General features: G+C 49.6%; 1 protein-coding gene across 1 annotated transcript in view; it reads left to right on the top strand.

Annotated features, from left to right (window-relative positions):
• The first annotated feature begins 6820 nt into the window (after positions 1-6820).
• The window catches only part of DHRS7C (dehydrogenase/reductase 7C), a 38591-nt gene continuing 31293 nt past the window's right edge, over positions 6821-14118 (top strand). Inside the window, exons 1-4 of the mRNA XM_038750568.1 lie at positions 6821-6945; positions 8316-8475; positions 11580-11692; positions 12206-12416. Of these exons, the coding sequence (XP_038606496.1) occupies positions 8322-8475; positions 11580-11692; positions 12206-12416 (478 nt within the window). The 5' untranslated portion in view covers positions 6821-6945; positions 8316-8321. The remainder of the gene's footprint in view (positions 6946-8315; positions 8476-11579; positions 11693-12205; positions 12417-14118) is intronic.

Here is a 14118-nt window from a genome sequence, read left to right as displayed (position 1 = left end):
GGGGAGGATACAAGGTGATCAGGTTGTCCCATGGGGGACTCACAGTCTTAATCCCCATTTTACAGATGAGGGAACTGAGGCACAGAGAAGTTAAATGACTTGCCCAAAGTCACACAACTGACAAGCGGCGGAGCCGGGATTAGAACCCATGACCTCTGACTCCCAATAATAATAATAATAATGATGGTATTTGTTAAGCGTTTACTATGTGCAAAGCACTGTTCTAAGCGCTGGGGAGATACAAGGTGATCAGGTTGTCCCACGAAGCCCGTGATCTTTCTACTGAGCCACACTGCTTCTCCTAATTTGACCCAGAAGGTCGGAGGGGAGGTTGTCGGGCGGCATACTGGATGTCCCTGGGGGAGTCCCGGGTGTGGAACCCACGGTGTGGTCACCTCAGGCCTGGGGTGGCTCTCATTCATTCATTCATTCAATCGTATTTATTGAGCACTTACTGAGTGCAGAGCACTGGACTAAGCGCTTGCGCTTCCGGTCTCCAGGCAGATCCCGGAATAAAGTTTCCCTGAGTCCCAGTGGACGGGACGAGGAAGTCCTGGAAAACAGCTTTCACCACCATCACCCTCTCCGCCATTGTCCTCTCCACCAAAACCACTATCACTACCTCTGCCGCCGTCATACTGATAATCAATCAATCAATCAATCAATCGTATTTATTGAGCGCTTACTATGTGCAGAGCACTGTACTAAGCGCTTGGGAAGTACAAATTGGCAACACATAGAGACAGTCCCTACCCAACAGTGGGCTCACAGTCTGAAAGGGGGAGGCAGAGAACAAAGGCAAACGTACCAAAAAAATAAAATAAATAGGATAGAAATGTACAAGTAAAATAAATAAATAAATAAATAAATAAATAGAGTAATAAATATGTATGTGATGATGATGATAATAACGGTGGCGTCCATTAAGCCCTCGCTATGTGCCAGGCATCGTACTAAGCACTTGGGTGGATACGAGATCATCACGTCCCACACGGGGCTGACAATCCACGCAGGAGGGAGAATGGATACCGAATCCCCATTGTGCAGATGAGGGAACTGAGGTCTGGAGAAGTGAAGTGACTTGCCCGAAATCACGCAGCGGGGAAGTTGGGGAACTGGGATTGGAACCCAGGGCCTCGGACTCCCAGGCCCGGGTTAATAATGATGGCATTTATTAAGCGCTTACTATGTGCAAAGCACTGTTCTAAGCGCTGGGGAGGTTACAAGGTGATCGGTTTGACCCACATGGGGGGCTCACAGTCTTCATCCCCGTTTTACAGATGAGGTCACTGAGGCCCAGAGAAGTGAAGCGACTTGCCCAAAGTCACACAGCTGACAAGTAGGGGAAGCAGCGTGGCTCAGTGGAAAGAGCCCGGGCTTGGGAGTCAGAGGTCGTGGGTTCAACTCCCGGCTCCGCCAATTGTCAGCTCGGTGACTTTGGGCAAGTCACTTCACTTCTCTGGGCCTCAGTTACCTCATCTGGAAAATGGGAATTAAGACTGTGACCCCCAAGTGGGACAACTAGACTGTGAGCCCGCTGTTGGGTAGGAACCGTCTCTATATGTTGCCAACTTGGACTTCCCAAGCGCTTAGTCCAGTGCTCTGCACACAGTAAGCACTCAATAAATACGACTGAATAAATGAATGAATGAACAACCTGATCACCTTGTATTCATTCATTCAATCGTATTTATCGAGCGCTTACTGTGTGCAGAGCACTGGACTAAGCGCTTGGGAAGTCCAAGTTGGCAACATATAGAGACAGTCCCTACCCAAGAGTGGGCTCACTGTCTAGAATGGGAAAAAGAGAACCAAACAAAACATACTAACAAAATAGAATAAATAGAATAAATACGTACAAATAAAATAAATTCATTCATTCATTCAATCGTATTTATTAAGCGCTTACTGTGTGCAGAGCACTGGACTAAGCGCTTGGAAAGTACAAATTGGCAACATATAGAGACAGCACCTACCCAAGAGTGAGCTCACTGTCTAGAAGGGGGAGACAGAGAACATAACAAAACATATTAACAAAATAAAATAAATAGAATAAATATGTACAAGTAAAATAGAGTAATACATATGTACAAACATATGTAATAATAATAAGAATAATGGCATAAAAAAGAGTAATAAATACATACAAAAAGACATACATACATATATCCTCCCCAGCGCTTAGAACAGCGCTTTGCACACAGTAAGCGCTTAACAAATGCCATCATATACCTGATCATTCATTCATTCAATCGTATTTATTGAGCCCTTACTGTGTGCAGAGCACTGGACTAAGCGCTTGGGAAGTACAAGTCAGCAACATAATAATAATAATGGCATTTATTAAGCGCTTACTATGTGCAAAGCACCGTTCTAAGCGCTGGGGAGGTTACAAGGTGATCAGGCTGTCCCACGGGGGGCTCACAGTCTTAATCCCTGTTGAGGTAACTGATGATGATGATGATGATGGCATTTATTAAGCGCTTGCTATGTGCAATGCACTGTTCTAAGCGCTGTACAGATGAGTTAACATATAGAGACGGTCACCTTGTATCCTCCCCAGAGCTTAGAACAGTGATTGCACATAGTAAGCGCTTAGCAAATGCCATCATTATCATTATTATTATTATTAGTCTGACCCGGATGTGGGAGGGGGCTTCTGGCCAGGCCCGGGCAAGGGTGGTCCGAGGCGGCGGCCTGCCCCTGCAGCAGTGTCCTGGTGGGACCCCCACCCCCCCAATCCCTCTTCCCACCAAAATGGGAACGCACCTGTTGGGAATGGGCCGGGAATGGGAATGGGCCAGCGCTTAGAACAGTGCTTTGCACATAGTAAGCGCTAAATAAATGCTATTATTATTATTATTATTATTATTCTCTGGGCCTCAGTTCCCTCATCTGTAAAATGAGGATTAAGACTGTTAGCCCCCTGTGGGACAAACTGATCACCTTGTAATCTCCCCAGCACTCCTGTCTCCTCCTGTGAGAGGGGTGGGAGATGGAGCAAGACCACCAGGCCGCTCGCCCCCTTTTCGAGGCTCCCGAGTCCCGCCCTACTCTTCGCCCCCTTCCCCAGGGCTGCCGTGGGGGCCGAGGCCTGGGGCCTCCTACTGCTGGGAGCTGCCCTACTGACCAGTGGGCATTTGCGCCCCTTCGGCATTGGCTGCCCTCAAGCCGGATACGGGGTTGCCGTCGTCACCGTCCTCGTCAATAAATACAATCGAATGAATGAAATAACGGGGGACGGAGCCCACGACTGAAGGGTCTGAAGCAGACACACCTGTGGACGATTTAGACAGGGCCCTCAGACGCACAGCTCGAAAGGGGCACACCTGTGTGGAGATTGGCGGGGGTGTGGTGAGGCCCATGTGGCTCCCCATCCCTTGTCCTTGCAGCAGGTATCCTGGCAATGACTGCCCACACAATAATAATAATAATAATAATAATAATAATAATAATAATGGCATTTATTTAGCGCTTCCTATGTACAAAGCACTGTTCTAAGCGCTGGGAAGGTTACAATAATAATGGTATTTATTAAGCGCTTACTATGTGCAAAGCACTGTTCTAAGCGCTGGGGAGATTACAAGGTGATCAGGTTGTCCCACAGGGGGCTAACAGTCTTAATCCTCATTTTACAGATGAGGGAACTGAGGCCCAGAGAATAATAATAATAATAATAATAATAATAATAATAATAATAATGGCATTTATTTAGCGCTTCCTATGTGCAAAGCACTGCTCTAAGCGCTGGGAAGGTTACAATAATAATGGTGTTTATTAAGCGCTTACTATGTGCAAAGCACTGTTCTAAGCGCTGGGGAGATTACAAGGTGATCAGGTTGTCCCACAGGGGGCTCACAGTCTTAATCCTCATTTTACAGATGAGGGAACTGAGGCCCAGAGAATAATAATAATAATAATAATGGCATTTATTTAGCGCTTCCTATGTGCAAAGCACTGTTCTAAGCGCTGGGAAGGTTACAATAATTATGGTATTTATTAAGCTCTTACTATGTGCAAAACACTGTTCTAAGCGCTGGGGAGATTACAAGGTGATCAGGTTGTCCCACAGGGGGCTCACAGTCTTAATCCTCATTTTACAGATGAGGGAACTGAGGCCCAGAGAATAATAATAATAATAATAATGGCATTTATTTATCGCTTCCTATGTGCAAAGCTCTGTTCTAAGCGCTGGGAAGGTTACAATAATTATGGTATTTATTAAGCATTTACTATGTGCAAAGCACTGTTCTAAGCGCTGGGGAGATTACAAGGTGATCAGGTTGTCCCACAGGGGGCTCACAGTCTTAATCCTCATTTTCCAGATGAGGGAACTGAGGCCCAGAGAAGTGAAGTGGTTTGCCCAAAGTCACACAGCTGACAAGTGGCGGAGCCGAGATTTGAACCCATGACCTCTGACTCCAAAGCCCGTGCCCTTTCCACTGAGCCACACTGCTTCTCCAATAATAATAATAATAATAATGGCATTTATTAAGCGCTTACTATGTGCCAAGCACTGTTCTAAGTGCTGGGGAGGTTACAAGGTGATGACTTGACACCCATCCACGTGTTTTGTTTTGTCATCCATCTCCCCCTTCTAGACTGTGATCTCGTTGTCAGGTAGGGACCGTCTCTATATGCTGCCGACTTGGACTTCCCAAGCGCTTAGTACAGTGCTCTGCACACAGTAAGCGCTCAATAAATACGATTGAATGAATGATTGAACGAATGATTTGGGGGAACAGAGCACAGACTGTCCAACACCTCGACTCTCCCCTCTCCGTCCCTCATTATGGTATTTGTTAAGTACTTACTACATGCCAAACGACTCGCCCAAGGTCACACGGCTGACAAGAGGCTGGATTAGAGAAGCAGCGTGGCACAGTGGAAAAAGAATAGGCTTTGGAGTCAGAGGTCATGGGTTCAAATCCCAGCTCCACCACTTGTCAGCTGTGTGTCTTTGGGCAAGTCACTTAACTTCTCTGTGCCTCAGTTCCCTCATCTGGGGATTAATACTGTGAGCCCCACGTGGGACAAGCTGATCACTTTGTAACCTCACCAGCGCTTAGAACAGTGCATTGCACATAGTAAGTGCTTAATAAATGCCATTATTATTATTATTATTATTAGAACCCGCAACCTAGTACCTACAGCCACGTGGTAGCAGTAGTAGCAGCAGTAGTTGTAGTAGTAATATAGCAGGAGTAGAGCAGCATTTATGAAGTATCCACCTCCACTGCACTGTACTAGATGCTTGGGAAGTACTGAATAAAATGATGTGAACCCTGTCCAAAAAGAGCTTCCACACCAAGCGATGGTATTTGCTGAGCGCATACTGTGTGCAGAGCAGTATACTGAGCGCTTGGAAGCAGCGTGGCTTACTGGAAAGAGCCCAGGCTTGGGAGTCAGAGGTCATGGGTTCTAATCCTGACTCCATCGCATGTCAGCTGTGTGACTTTGGGCAAGTCACTTCAGTCATTCATTCATTCATTCATTCATTCAATCGTATTTATTGAGCACTTACTGTGCGGAGAGCACTGTACTAAGCGCTTGGGAAGTACAAGTTGGCAACACTCCTCTGGGCCTCATCTGTCAAATGGGGATGAAGACTGTGGGACAACCTGATGACCTTGTATCCCCCCCAGCGCTTAGAAAAGTGCTTGGCACATAGTAAGCGCTTAACAAATACTATCGTAGCACTCGGGAGAGTACAGTGCCACGATAAACAGGCACATTCCCTGCCCAAAGTGAGCTTACAGTATGAATGCTTACCGGGTGCAGAGCACTGAAATAATAATAATAATAATAATAATAATAATAATAATAATAATAATAATAATAATAATAACGGCATTTAGTAAGTGCTTACTATGTGCAAAGCACTGTTCTAAGCGCTGGGGAGGTTACAAGGTGATCGGGTTGTCCCAGGGGGGGCTCACAGTCTTCATCCCCATTTTCCAGATGAGGGAACTGAGGCCGAGAAGTGAAGTGACTTGCCCAAAGTCACCCAGCTGACAGCTGGCGGGGCCGGGATTTGAACCCATGACCTCTGACTCCAAAGCCCGGGCTCTTTCCGCTGAGCCACGCTGCTTCTCTGTACTAAGCGCTTGGGAGGGTTCGATCCAACAGTGCTGGGGGACACGTTCCCCGCCCACAACGAGCCGACGGTCTCCGGTTGTCCCGACCGGTTCCCCTGACTCTAGGCCACCCCCTGCTCAGGGTCCCAGACTGAGCGCCCTCCTTCCTCAATCAATCAATCAATCAATCGTATTTCTTGAGCGCTTACTGTGTGCAGAGCACTATACTAAGCGCTTGGGAAGTACAAGTTGGCAACATATAGAGACAGTCCCTACCCAACAGTGGGCTCACAGTTCCTCTCCCCCACCTTACCTCCTTCCCCTCCCCACAGCACCTGTCTATATGTGCATATGTTTGTCCAGATTTATTACCCTATTTATTGATTGATTTTACTTGTACATATTTATTCTACTTATTTTATTTTGTTAATATGTTTTGTTTTGTTCTCTGTCTCCCCCTTCTAGACTGTGAGCCCATTGTTGGGTAGGGACCGTCTCTATATGTTGCCAACTTGTACTTCCCAAGCGCTTAGTCCAGTGCTCTGCACACAGTAAGCGCTCAATAAATACAATTGAATGAATGGAGGTTAGCTGGGTGATCCAGAAGGCCTGAAAGGAGACCTTTAAAAGGTCTGACCCAAGCTCTCGGAAACAAGATCTGCCAATCATCTGACCAGGCAGGGCCTCGTCCAAAACTATAATTACCCTCGGCCGGCCCAAAGAATCCCAGCGAGGAGGCGGCCCGGACCGTGGACTCCTTTCTGGGACGGGGGCCCGGTTTTAATCGCATTAAATTGAGCCGTTAATTAGGCCAGGAAGCCCTCCATCCGGGAAGCCCTCCGTCCTGCGGCCTCCGTCCCCACCGGCTGTGAGTAATCGCCCTCCGTCGGGCATTTCGGACGGGGAGCCGGACTCTAGCCTAATTCCGGTCACTCCAGTTTGGCCCAGCCTCGCGGGGCGGGGGGAGGTGGGATCTTAGAACAGTGCCAGCGCTTAGAACAGTGCGTTGCGCGTAGTAAGCGCTTAATAAATGCCATCATCATTATTATTATTATCTGGGGCCGGGGGGAAGTGGGGGGTCTGAGGTGGGCAACGTAGCCGGGATCTGGAAATCAGAAAGGGGGTGTTGAAGGGAGTCAGGGAGGCCGGGACGGGGGGTTTTGGTGAGGCTGAGGTCTGGAGATCCAGGGTGGCGTCTGTGGCCAACTTGTACTTCCCAAGCGCTTAGTACAGTGCTCTGCACACAGTAAGCGCTCGATAAATACTATTGAATGAATGAATCTGGGGGGGCGAAGGGGCGAGGCTGAGGGGTGGGCGGTTATCTTAGGGTTTGAAGCCGGGGGTAGGAGGGTGTTGGGGATTGGAACAGGCAGTGGATGGGCCTGGGAATTGGGTCTGAGGGCTTGTGGGAAGCTTAGGGCAAGCAGCGTGGCTCCGTGGAAAGAGCCCGGGCTTTGGAGTCAGAGGTCGTGGGTTCAAATCCCGGCTCCGCCACTCGTCAGCTGTGTGATTTTGGGCAAGTCACTTCACTTCTCTGGGCCTCAGTTCCCTCATCTGGAAAATGGGGATGAAGACTGTGAGCCCCACGTGGGACAACCTGATTGCCTTGCATCTACCCCAGCGCTTAGAACAGTGCTTTTTTAAGAGAAGCAGCCTATCTCAGTGGAAAGAGCCTGGGCTTTGGAGCCAGAGGTCATGGGCTCAAATCCCAGCTCCGCCACTCGTCAGCTGTGTGACTTTGGGCAAGTCACTTCACTTCTCTGGGCCTCAGTTCCCTCATCTGTAAAATGGGGATGAAGACTGTGAGCCCCACGTGGGACAACCTGATGACCTTGTATCTACCCCAGCGCTTAGAACAGTGCTTTGCACATAATAAGCACTTAACAAATGCCAACATTATTATTATCATTATTGTGGAAGTGAAGACTTAAAAGTGGGCTGGACAGCAGGGAGATCGGGGGGTCAGTGGGGTGGAGTCCGGGGGTCTGGGGTTCGGCGGTGTGGGCAGGGCCAGGGGTATTTATTTTACTTGTACATATCTATTCTACTTATTTTATTTTGTTAGTATGTTTGGTTTTGTTGTCTGTCTCCCCCTTTTAGACTGTGAGCCCACTGTTGGGTAGGGACTGTTTCTATATGTTGCCAACTAGTACTTCCCAAGCGCTTAGTACAGTGCTCTGCACACAGTAAGCGCTCAATAAATACGATTGATTGATTGATTGATTGACGGTCCCCCAGGAGGAGATGGGACTGCCGTTGGCGCTGCTGCTGCCGTTGGCGCTCTTGGTCGGGAGCGGATTCCTCTTCATCTACCGGCAGGTCTCCAGGCTGTGGGCCAAGTCTGCCGTCCAGAATCGGGTGGTGGTCATCACGGATGCCACTTCGGGCCTGGGGAAGGGTAAGGCCGTCGGGGCTGGGGTCGGGGCAGCGGCGGGCACCTTCTGCCGGAGAAGCAGCGCGGCTCAATGGAAGGACTCTTCTAGACTGTGAGCCCACTGTTGGGTAGGGACCGCCTCTCTATGTTGCCAACTTGGACTTCCCAAGCGCTTAGTCCAGTGCTCTGCACACAGTAAGCGCTCAATAAATACAACTGAATGATTGAATGAAAGGAGTCCGGGCTTTGGAGTCAGGGGTCATGGGTTCAAACCCCGGCTCTGCCACTTTTCAGCTGTGTGACTTTGGGCAAGTCGCTTCTCTGGGCCTTGGTGACCTCATCTGTAAAATGGGGATGAAGACTGTGAGTCCCCCGTGGGACAACCTGATCACCTCGTAACCTCCCCAGCACTTAGAACAGTGCTTTGCACATAGTAAGCGCTTAATAAATGCCATTATTATTATTATTATTATTATTATTATTATTATCAGAGCCCGGGCCGCCGGGGCTGTTTCGGCCGGGGCCGAAGCAGCGTGGCTCAATGGAAAGAGCCCGGGCTTTGGAGTAAGAGGTCATGGGTTCCAATCCCAGCTCCGCCAATTGTCAGCTGTGTGACTGGGCAAGTCGCTTCTCTGGGCCTTGGTGACCTCATCTGTAAAATGGGGATGAAGACTGTGAGCCCCCCATGATCACCTTGTAACTTCCCCAGGGCTTAGAACAGTGCTTTGCACATAGTAAGTGCTTAATAAATGCCATCATCATCATTATTATTATTATTATTATTCTCAGAGCCCGGGCCACCAGGGCTGTTTCGGCCAGGGCCGAAGCAGCATTTCCCAGTGGAAAGAGCCCGGGCTTTGGAGTCAGAGGTCATGGGTTCAAATCCCGGCCCAGCCAATTGTCAGCTGGGTGACTTTGGGCCAGTCACTTCACTTCTCTGGGCCTCAGTGACCTCATCTGTAAAATGGGGATTAAGACTGTGAGACAACCTGATCACCTTGTAACCTCCCCAGCGCTTAGAACACTGCTTGGCACATATTCATTCAATCGTATTTATTGAGCGCTTACTGTGTGCAGAGCACTGTACTAAGCGCTTGGGAAGTCCAAGTTGGCAAAATATAGAGACGGTCCCTACCCAACAGTGGGCTCACAGTCTAGAATAGTAAGCGCTTAATAAATGCCATCCTTATCATGATTATTATTAGCCAAAGCAGGAAGCCCCTGGACCTCAGGCCTGCTGCTGCTGCCGGTCTCGAGGGCGCCCGGACCCCTCTGCCCGCCTCTGAGGCTGATTTTTAGACTGTGAGCCCACTGTTGGGTAGGGACTGTCTCTATATGTTGCCAACTTGTACTTCCCAAGCGCTTAGTACAGTGCTCTGCACACAGTAAGTGCTCAATAAATACGATTGATTGATTGATTGATTGATTTCCCCACATCTGTGCCCCCGGGCCGAGGGCAGCTCAAACTTCCTGTCTACCCCAACGCCTGGAGGTAGCCCATTCCCTCCTTCTCCCTGCCAAGACTGACCACTGGCCGGTCCTTGGGCTGGGCAGTGCCCTCCCACCCAGGCCTGTCCCCTCTCCTTCTCGGTGCCCGCCCCCGACCCAGCCACCTCCTCCATTCCAGGCCCTGTGGACAAGGTCATCATCATAGTCCTGGTCCCTGCCAAGAATTAGACACCCACTGCCTGTCCCAGTCCCCAACACCCTCCCACCCCCAGCTTCAAACCCCAAGATTACTGCCCACCCTCCAGCCTCGCCCTTTCGCTCCCCAGATCTCCAGACCGCGGTATCACCAAAAACCCCCATCCCGGCCTCCCTGACTCCCCTCGAAACCCCATTTCTGGCTTCTGGATCCCCAAAGATCAAAAGAACAAGGGAAGGTGACCGTTTATCGTTGCCTTGGACTCTCCCGGGCGCTCAATCCAGCACTCTGCACTCAGTACAAGCTCAATAAATATGATCGGATGAATGATCTCAGCCACGTTCTTAGAAAGGGGTCAGAGGGTCCCCATTTCGGGGCTCTGAGACCCTTCGCCCTTCCGCGGGAGGATTCATCGGACTGGGTGGATCCGGGTGGGCAGAGGTGGGCGCCGGGACGGCTGCCGCGAGCGTCCTGTCTGGGCCTGCCCGTCGGTCCCCTGGTAATAATAATAATGGTATTTATTAAGCGCTTACTATGTGCCAAGCACTGTTCTAAGCGCTGGGAAGGTTACAAGGTGATCAGGTTGTCCCACGGGGGTGTGGGGGGTGCTCACAGTCTTCACCCCCATTTTACAGATGAGGTAACTGAGGCCTAGAGAAGTGAAGTGACACACAGCTGACATAAATCATTGCCTTTGTAAAATGCTTACTATGGGCCAGGCACTGTACTAAGCGCTGGGGTAATAATGATAATAATAATGATGGCATTACTCTGTGCCAAGCACTGTTCTAAGCGCTGGGGAGGTTACAAGCAGCGTGGCTCAGTGGAAAGAGCCTGTGCTTTGGAGTCAGAGGTCATGGATTCAAATCCCTGCTCCACCAATGGTCAGCTGTGTGACTTTGGGCAAGTCATTTAACTTCCCTGTGCCTCAGTGACCTCATCTGTAAAATGGGGATTAAGATCTGTAAAATGGGGAGCGCTGTAACCTCCCCAGCGCTTAGAACAGTGCGTTGCACATAGTAAGCGCTTAACAAATACCATCATTATTATTATTATTACAAGGTGATCGGGTTGTCCCACGGGGGGCTCCCAGTCTTCATCCCCATTTTCCAGATGAGGTCACTGAGGTCCAGAGAAGTGAAGTGGCTTGTCCGAAGTCATCCAGCTGACGAGTGGCGGAGTCGGGATTTGAACCCATGACCTCTGACCCCAAATAATAATAATAATAATGGCATTTGTTAAGCACTTACTATGTGCAAAGCACTGTTCTAAGTGATGGGGGGATACAAGGTGATCAGGTTGTCCCACGTAGGGCTCACAGTCATCATCCCCATTTTACAGATGAGGTAACTGAGGCTCAGAGAAGTTAAGTGACTTGCCCAAGATCACACAGCAGACATGTGGCGGAGCCGGAATTCGAACCCATGACCTCTGACTCCAAAGCCCGGGCTCTTTCCACTGAGCCACTCTGCTTCTCCGGTAGAGTGTTCCCGCGTGTTCCACGCCGGTGGGGCGAGGCTGGTGCTGTGTGGCCGTGACTGGGAGCAGCTGGAGGTGCTGTACGAAGCGCTCCTCGGTGTCGCCGATCCGAGCAAGGTGCGTCTGAGCCCCTCTGTGGGGCCAGCGGGGATGGACAGGGGATGGAGAGGAAGAGTCCAATTGTACGACTGGACTCTTGAGAAGCGGCATGGCTCAATGGAAAGAGCCCGGGCTTGGGAGGCAGAGGTCGTGGGTTCAAATCCCAGCTTCGCCAATTGTCAGCTGGGTGACTTTGGGCGAATCACTTCACTTCTCTGGCCCTCAGTGACCTCATCTGGAAAATGGGGATTAAGATTGTGAGCCCCGAGTGGGACAACCTGATCACCTTGTAACCTCCCCAGCACTTAGAACAGTGCTTTGCACGTAGTAAGCGCTTAATAAATGCCATCATTATTATTATTATGTACAAGTAAAATAAATAGAGTAATAAATCCGTACAAACATATATCCAGGTGCTGTGGGGAAGGGAAGGAGGTAAGGCGGGGGGGGGGGGGGGGATGAACCTGATCACCTTGTATCCAACACCTTCCCTGCCCTAGGGGAGCTGACGGTCTCGCCCTTGGCCCTCAGACTTTCCCCCCAAAGCTTGTCCTCCTGGACGTGTCGGACCTAAACTGCGTCCAGGATGTGGCCAAAGAGGTGCTGGACTGTTATGGCTGCGTGGACATCCTCATCAACAACGCCAGCATGAAACTGAAAGGGCCTGTCCAGAGCCTCTCCCTGGAGTTGGACAAGGAAGTCATGGAGGCCAACTACTTCGGGCCCATCACGCTGACCAAAGGTACCGACCGCCCACGGGATGGACCCCTCTCTGACCTCTCGCCCCCTGCCCCCGGGTCCCTGCAGGCCCAAATCCTAGCACTAATAATAATAATAATGTTGGTATTTGTTAAGCGCTTACTATGTGCCAAGCACTGTTCTAAGCGCTGGGGTGGATACAAGGTAATCAGGTTGCCCCACGTAGGGCTCACAGTCTTTATCCCCATTTTACAGATGAGGGAACTGAGGCCCAGTGAAGTGACTTGCCCAAAGTCACACAGTGGACAAGTGGCAGGGCCGGGATTTGAACCCATGACCTCTGACTCTAAAGCCCGGGCCCTTTCCACTGAGCCACGCTGACTTGCCTACTAACTCTAATGCTCATCCTAACCCTGTCCTCCCTCTGACTTTCCATCACCGTAGACGACGTTACTATCATTAATAGTAGTCTTCTAGACTGTGAGCCCACTGTTGGGTAGGGACTGTCTCTATATGTTGCCAACTTGTACTTCCCAAGCGCTTAGTACAGTGCTCTGCACACAGTAAGTGCTCAATAAATACGATTGATTGATTAATAATAATAATAATGATAGCATTTGTTAAGCGCTTACTATGTGCAGAGCACTGTTCTAAGCGCTGGGGGGGGGGATACAAGGTGATCAACCCGTGGGGCTCAGAGTCTTAATTCCAGCTCCACCACGTGTCTGCTGTGTGACCTTGGGCAAGTCACTTCACTTCTCTGGGCCTCAGTTCCCTCAGCTGTCATTCATTCGTTCGTTCAATCATATTTATTGAGCGCTTACTGTGTGCGGAGCACTGGACTAAGCGCTTAGGAAGTCCAAGTTGGCAACATCTAGAGACGGTCCCTACCCAACAGCGGGCTCACAATCTAGAAGGGGGAGACAGACAACAAATCAAAACATATTAACAAAATAAAATGAATAGAATAATGGGGATAATAATAATAATAATGGCATTTATTAAGCATTTACTATGTGCGAAGCACTGTTCTAAGCGCTAGGGAGGTTACAAGGTGATCAGGTTGTCCCACGGAGGGCTCACAGTCTTAATCCCCGTTTTCCAGATGAGGGAACTGAGGCCCAGAGAAGTGAAGTGACTTGCCCAAAGTCACCCAGCTGACAATTGGCGGAGCCGGAATTTGAACCCATGACCTCTGACTCCAAAGCCCGGGCTCTTTCCACTGAGCCACGCTGCTTCTCTACTGAAGCCTGTGAGCCCCCCGTGGGACAACCTGATCACCTTGTAACCTCCCCAGTTCTTAGAACAGTGCTTTGCACATAGTAAGCGCTTAACAAATGCCATCATTATTATTACAGATGAGGTAACTGAGGCTCAGAGAAGTTAAGTGACTTGCCCAAGACTGAGTCCCCTCCTTCCTCTCTCCCTCCTCCCCCTCCCCATCCCCCCCCACCGCCTTACCTCCTTCCCCTCCCCACAGCACCTGGATACACGTATATATGTTTGTACAGATTTATTACTCAATTTATTTATTTTATTTGTACATATTTATTCTATTTATTTTATTCTGTTAATATGTTTTGTTTTGTTGTCTGTCTCCCCCTTCTAGACTGTGAGCCCACTGTTGGATAGGGACCGTCTCTATATGTTGCCAACTTGTACTTCCCAAGCACTTAGTACAGTGCTCTGCACACAATAGGCGCTCAATAAATATGATTGAATGAATGAATGAATGAATGAATCGC

The sequence above is a fragment of the Tachyglossus aculeatus genome, chromosome 8 (genome assembly GCF_015852505.1).
Source record: "Tachyglossus aculeatus isolate mTacAcu1 chromosome 8, mTacAcu1.pri, whole genome shotgun sequence".
Taxonomy (NCBI): domain Eukaryota; kingdom Metazoa; phylum Chordata; class Mammalia; order Monotremata; family Tachyglossidae; genus Tachyglossus; species Tachyglossus aculeatus.
Note: the sequence above shows the minus strand (reverse complement) of the source record. Positions and strands in the feature narration are given on the sequence as shown.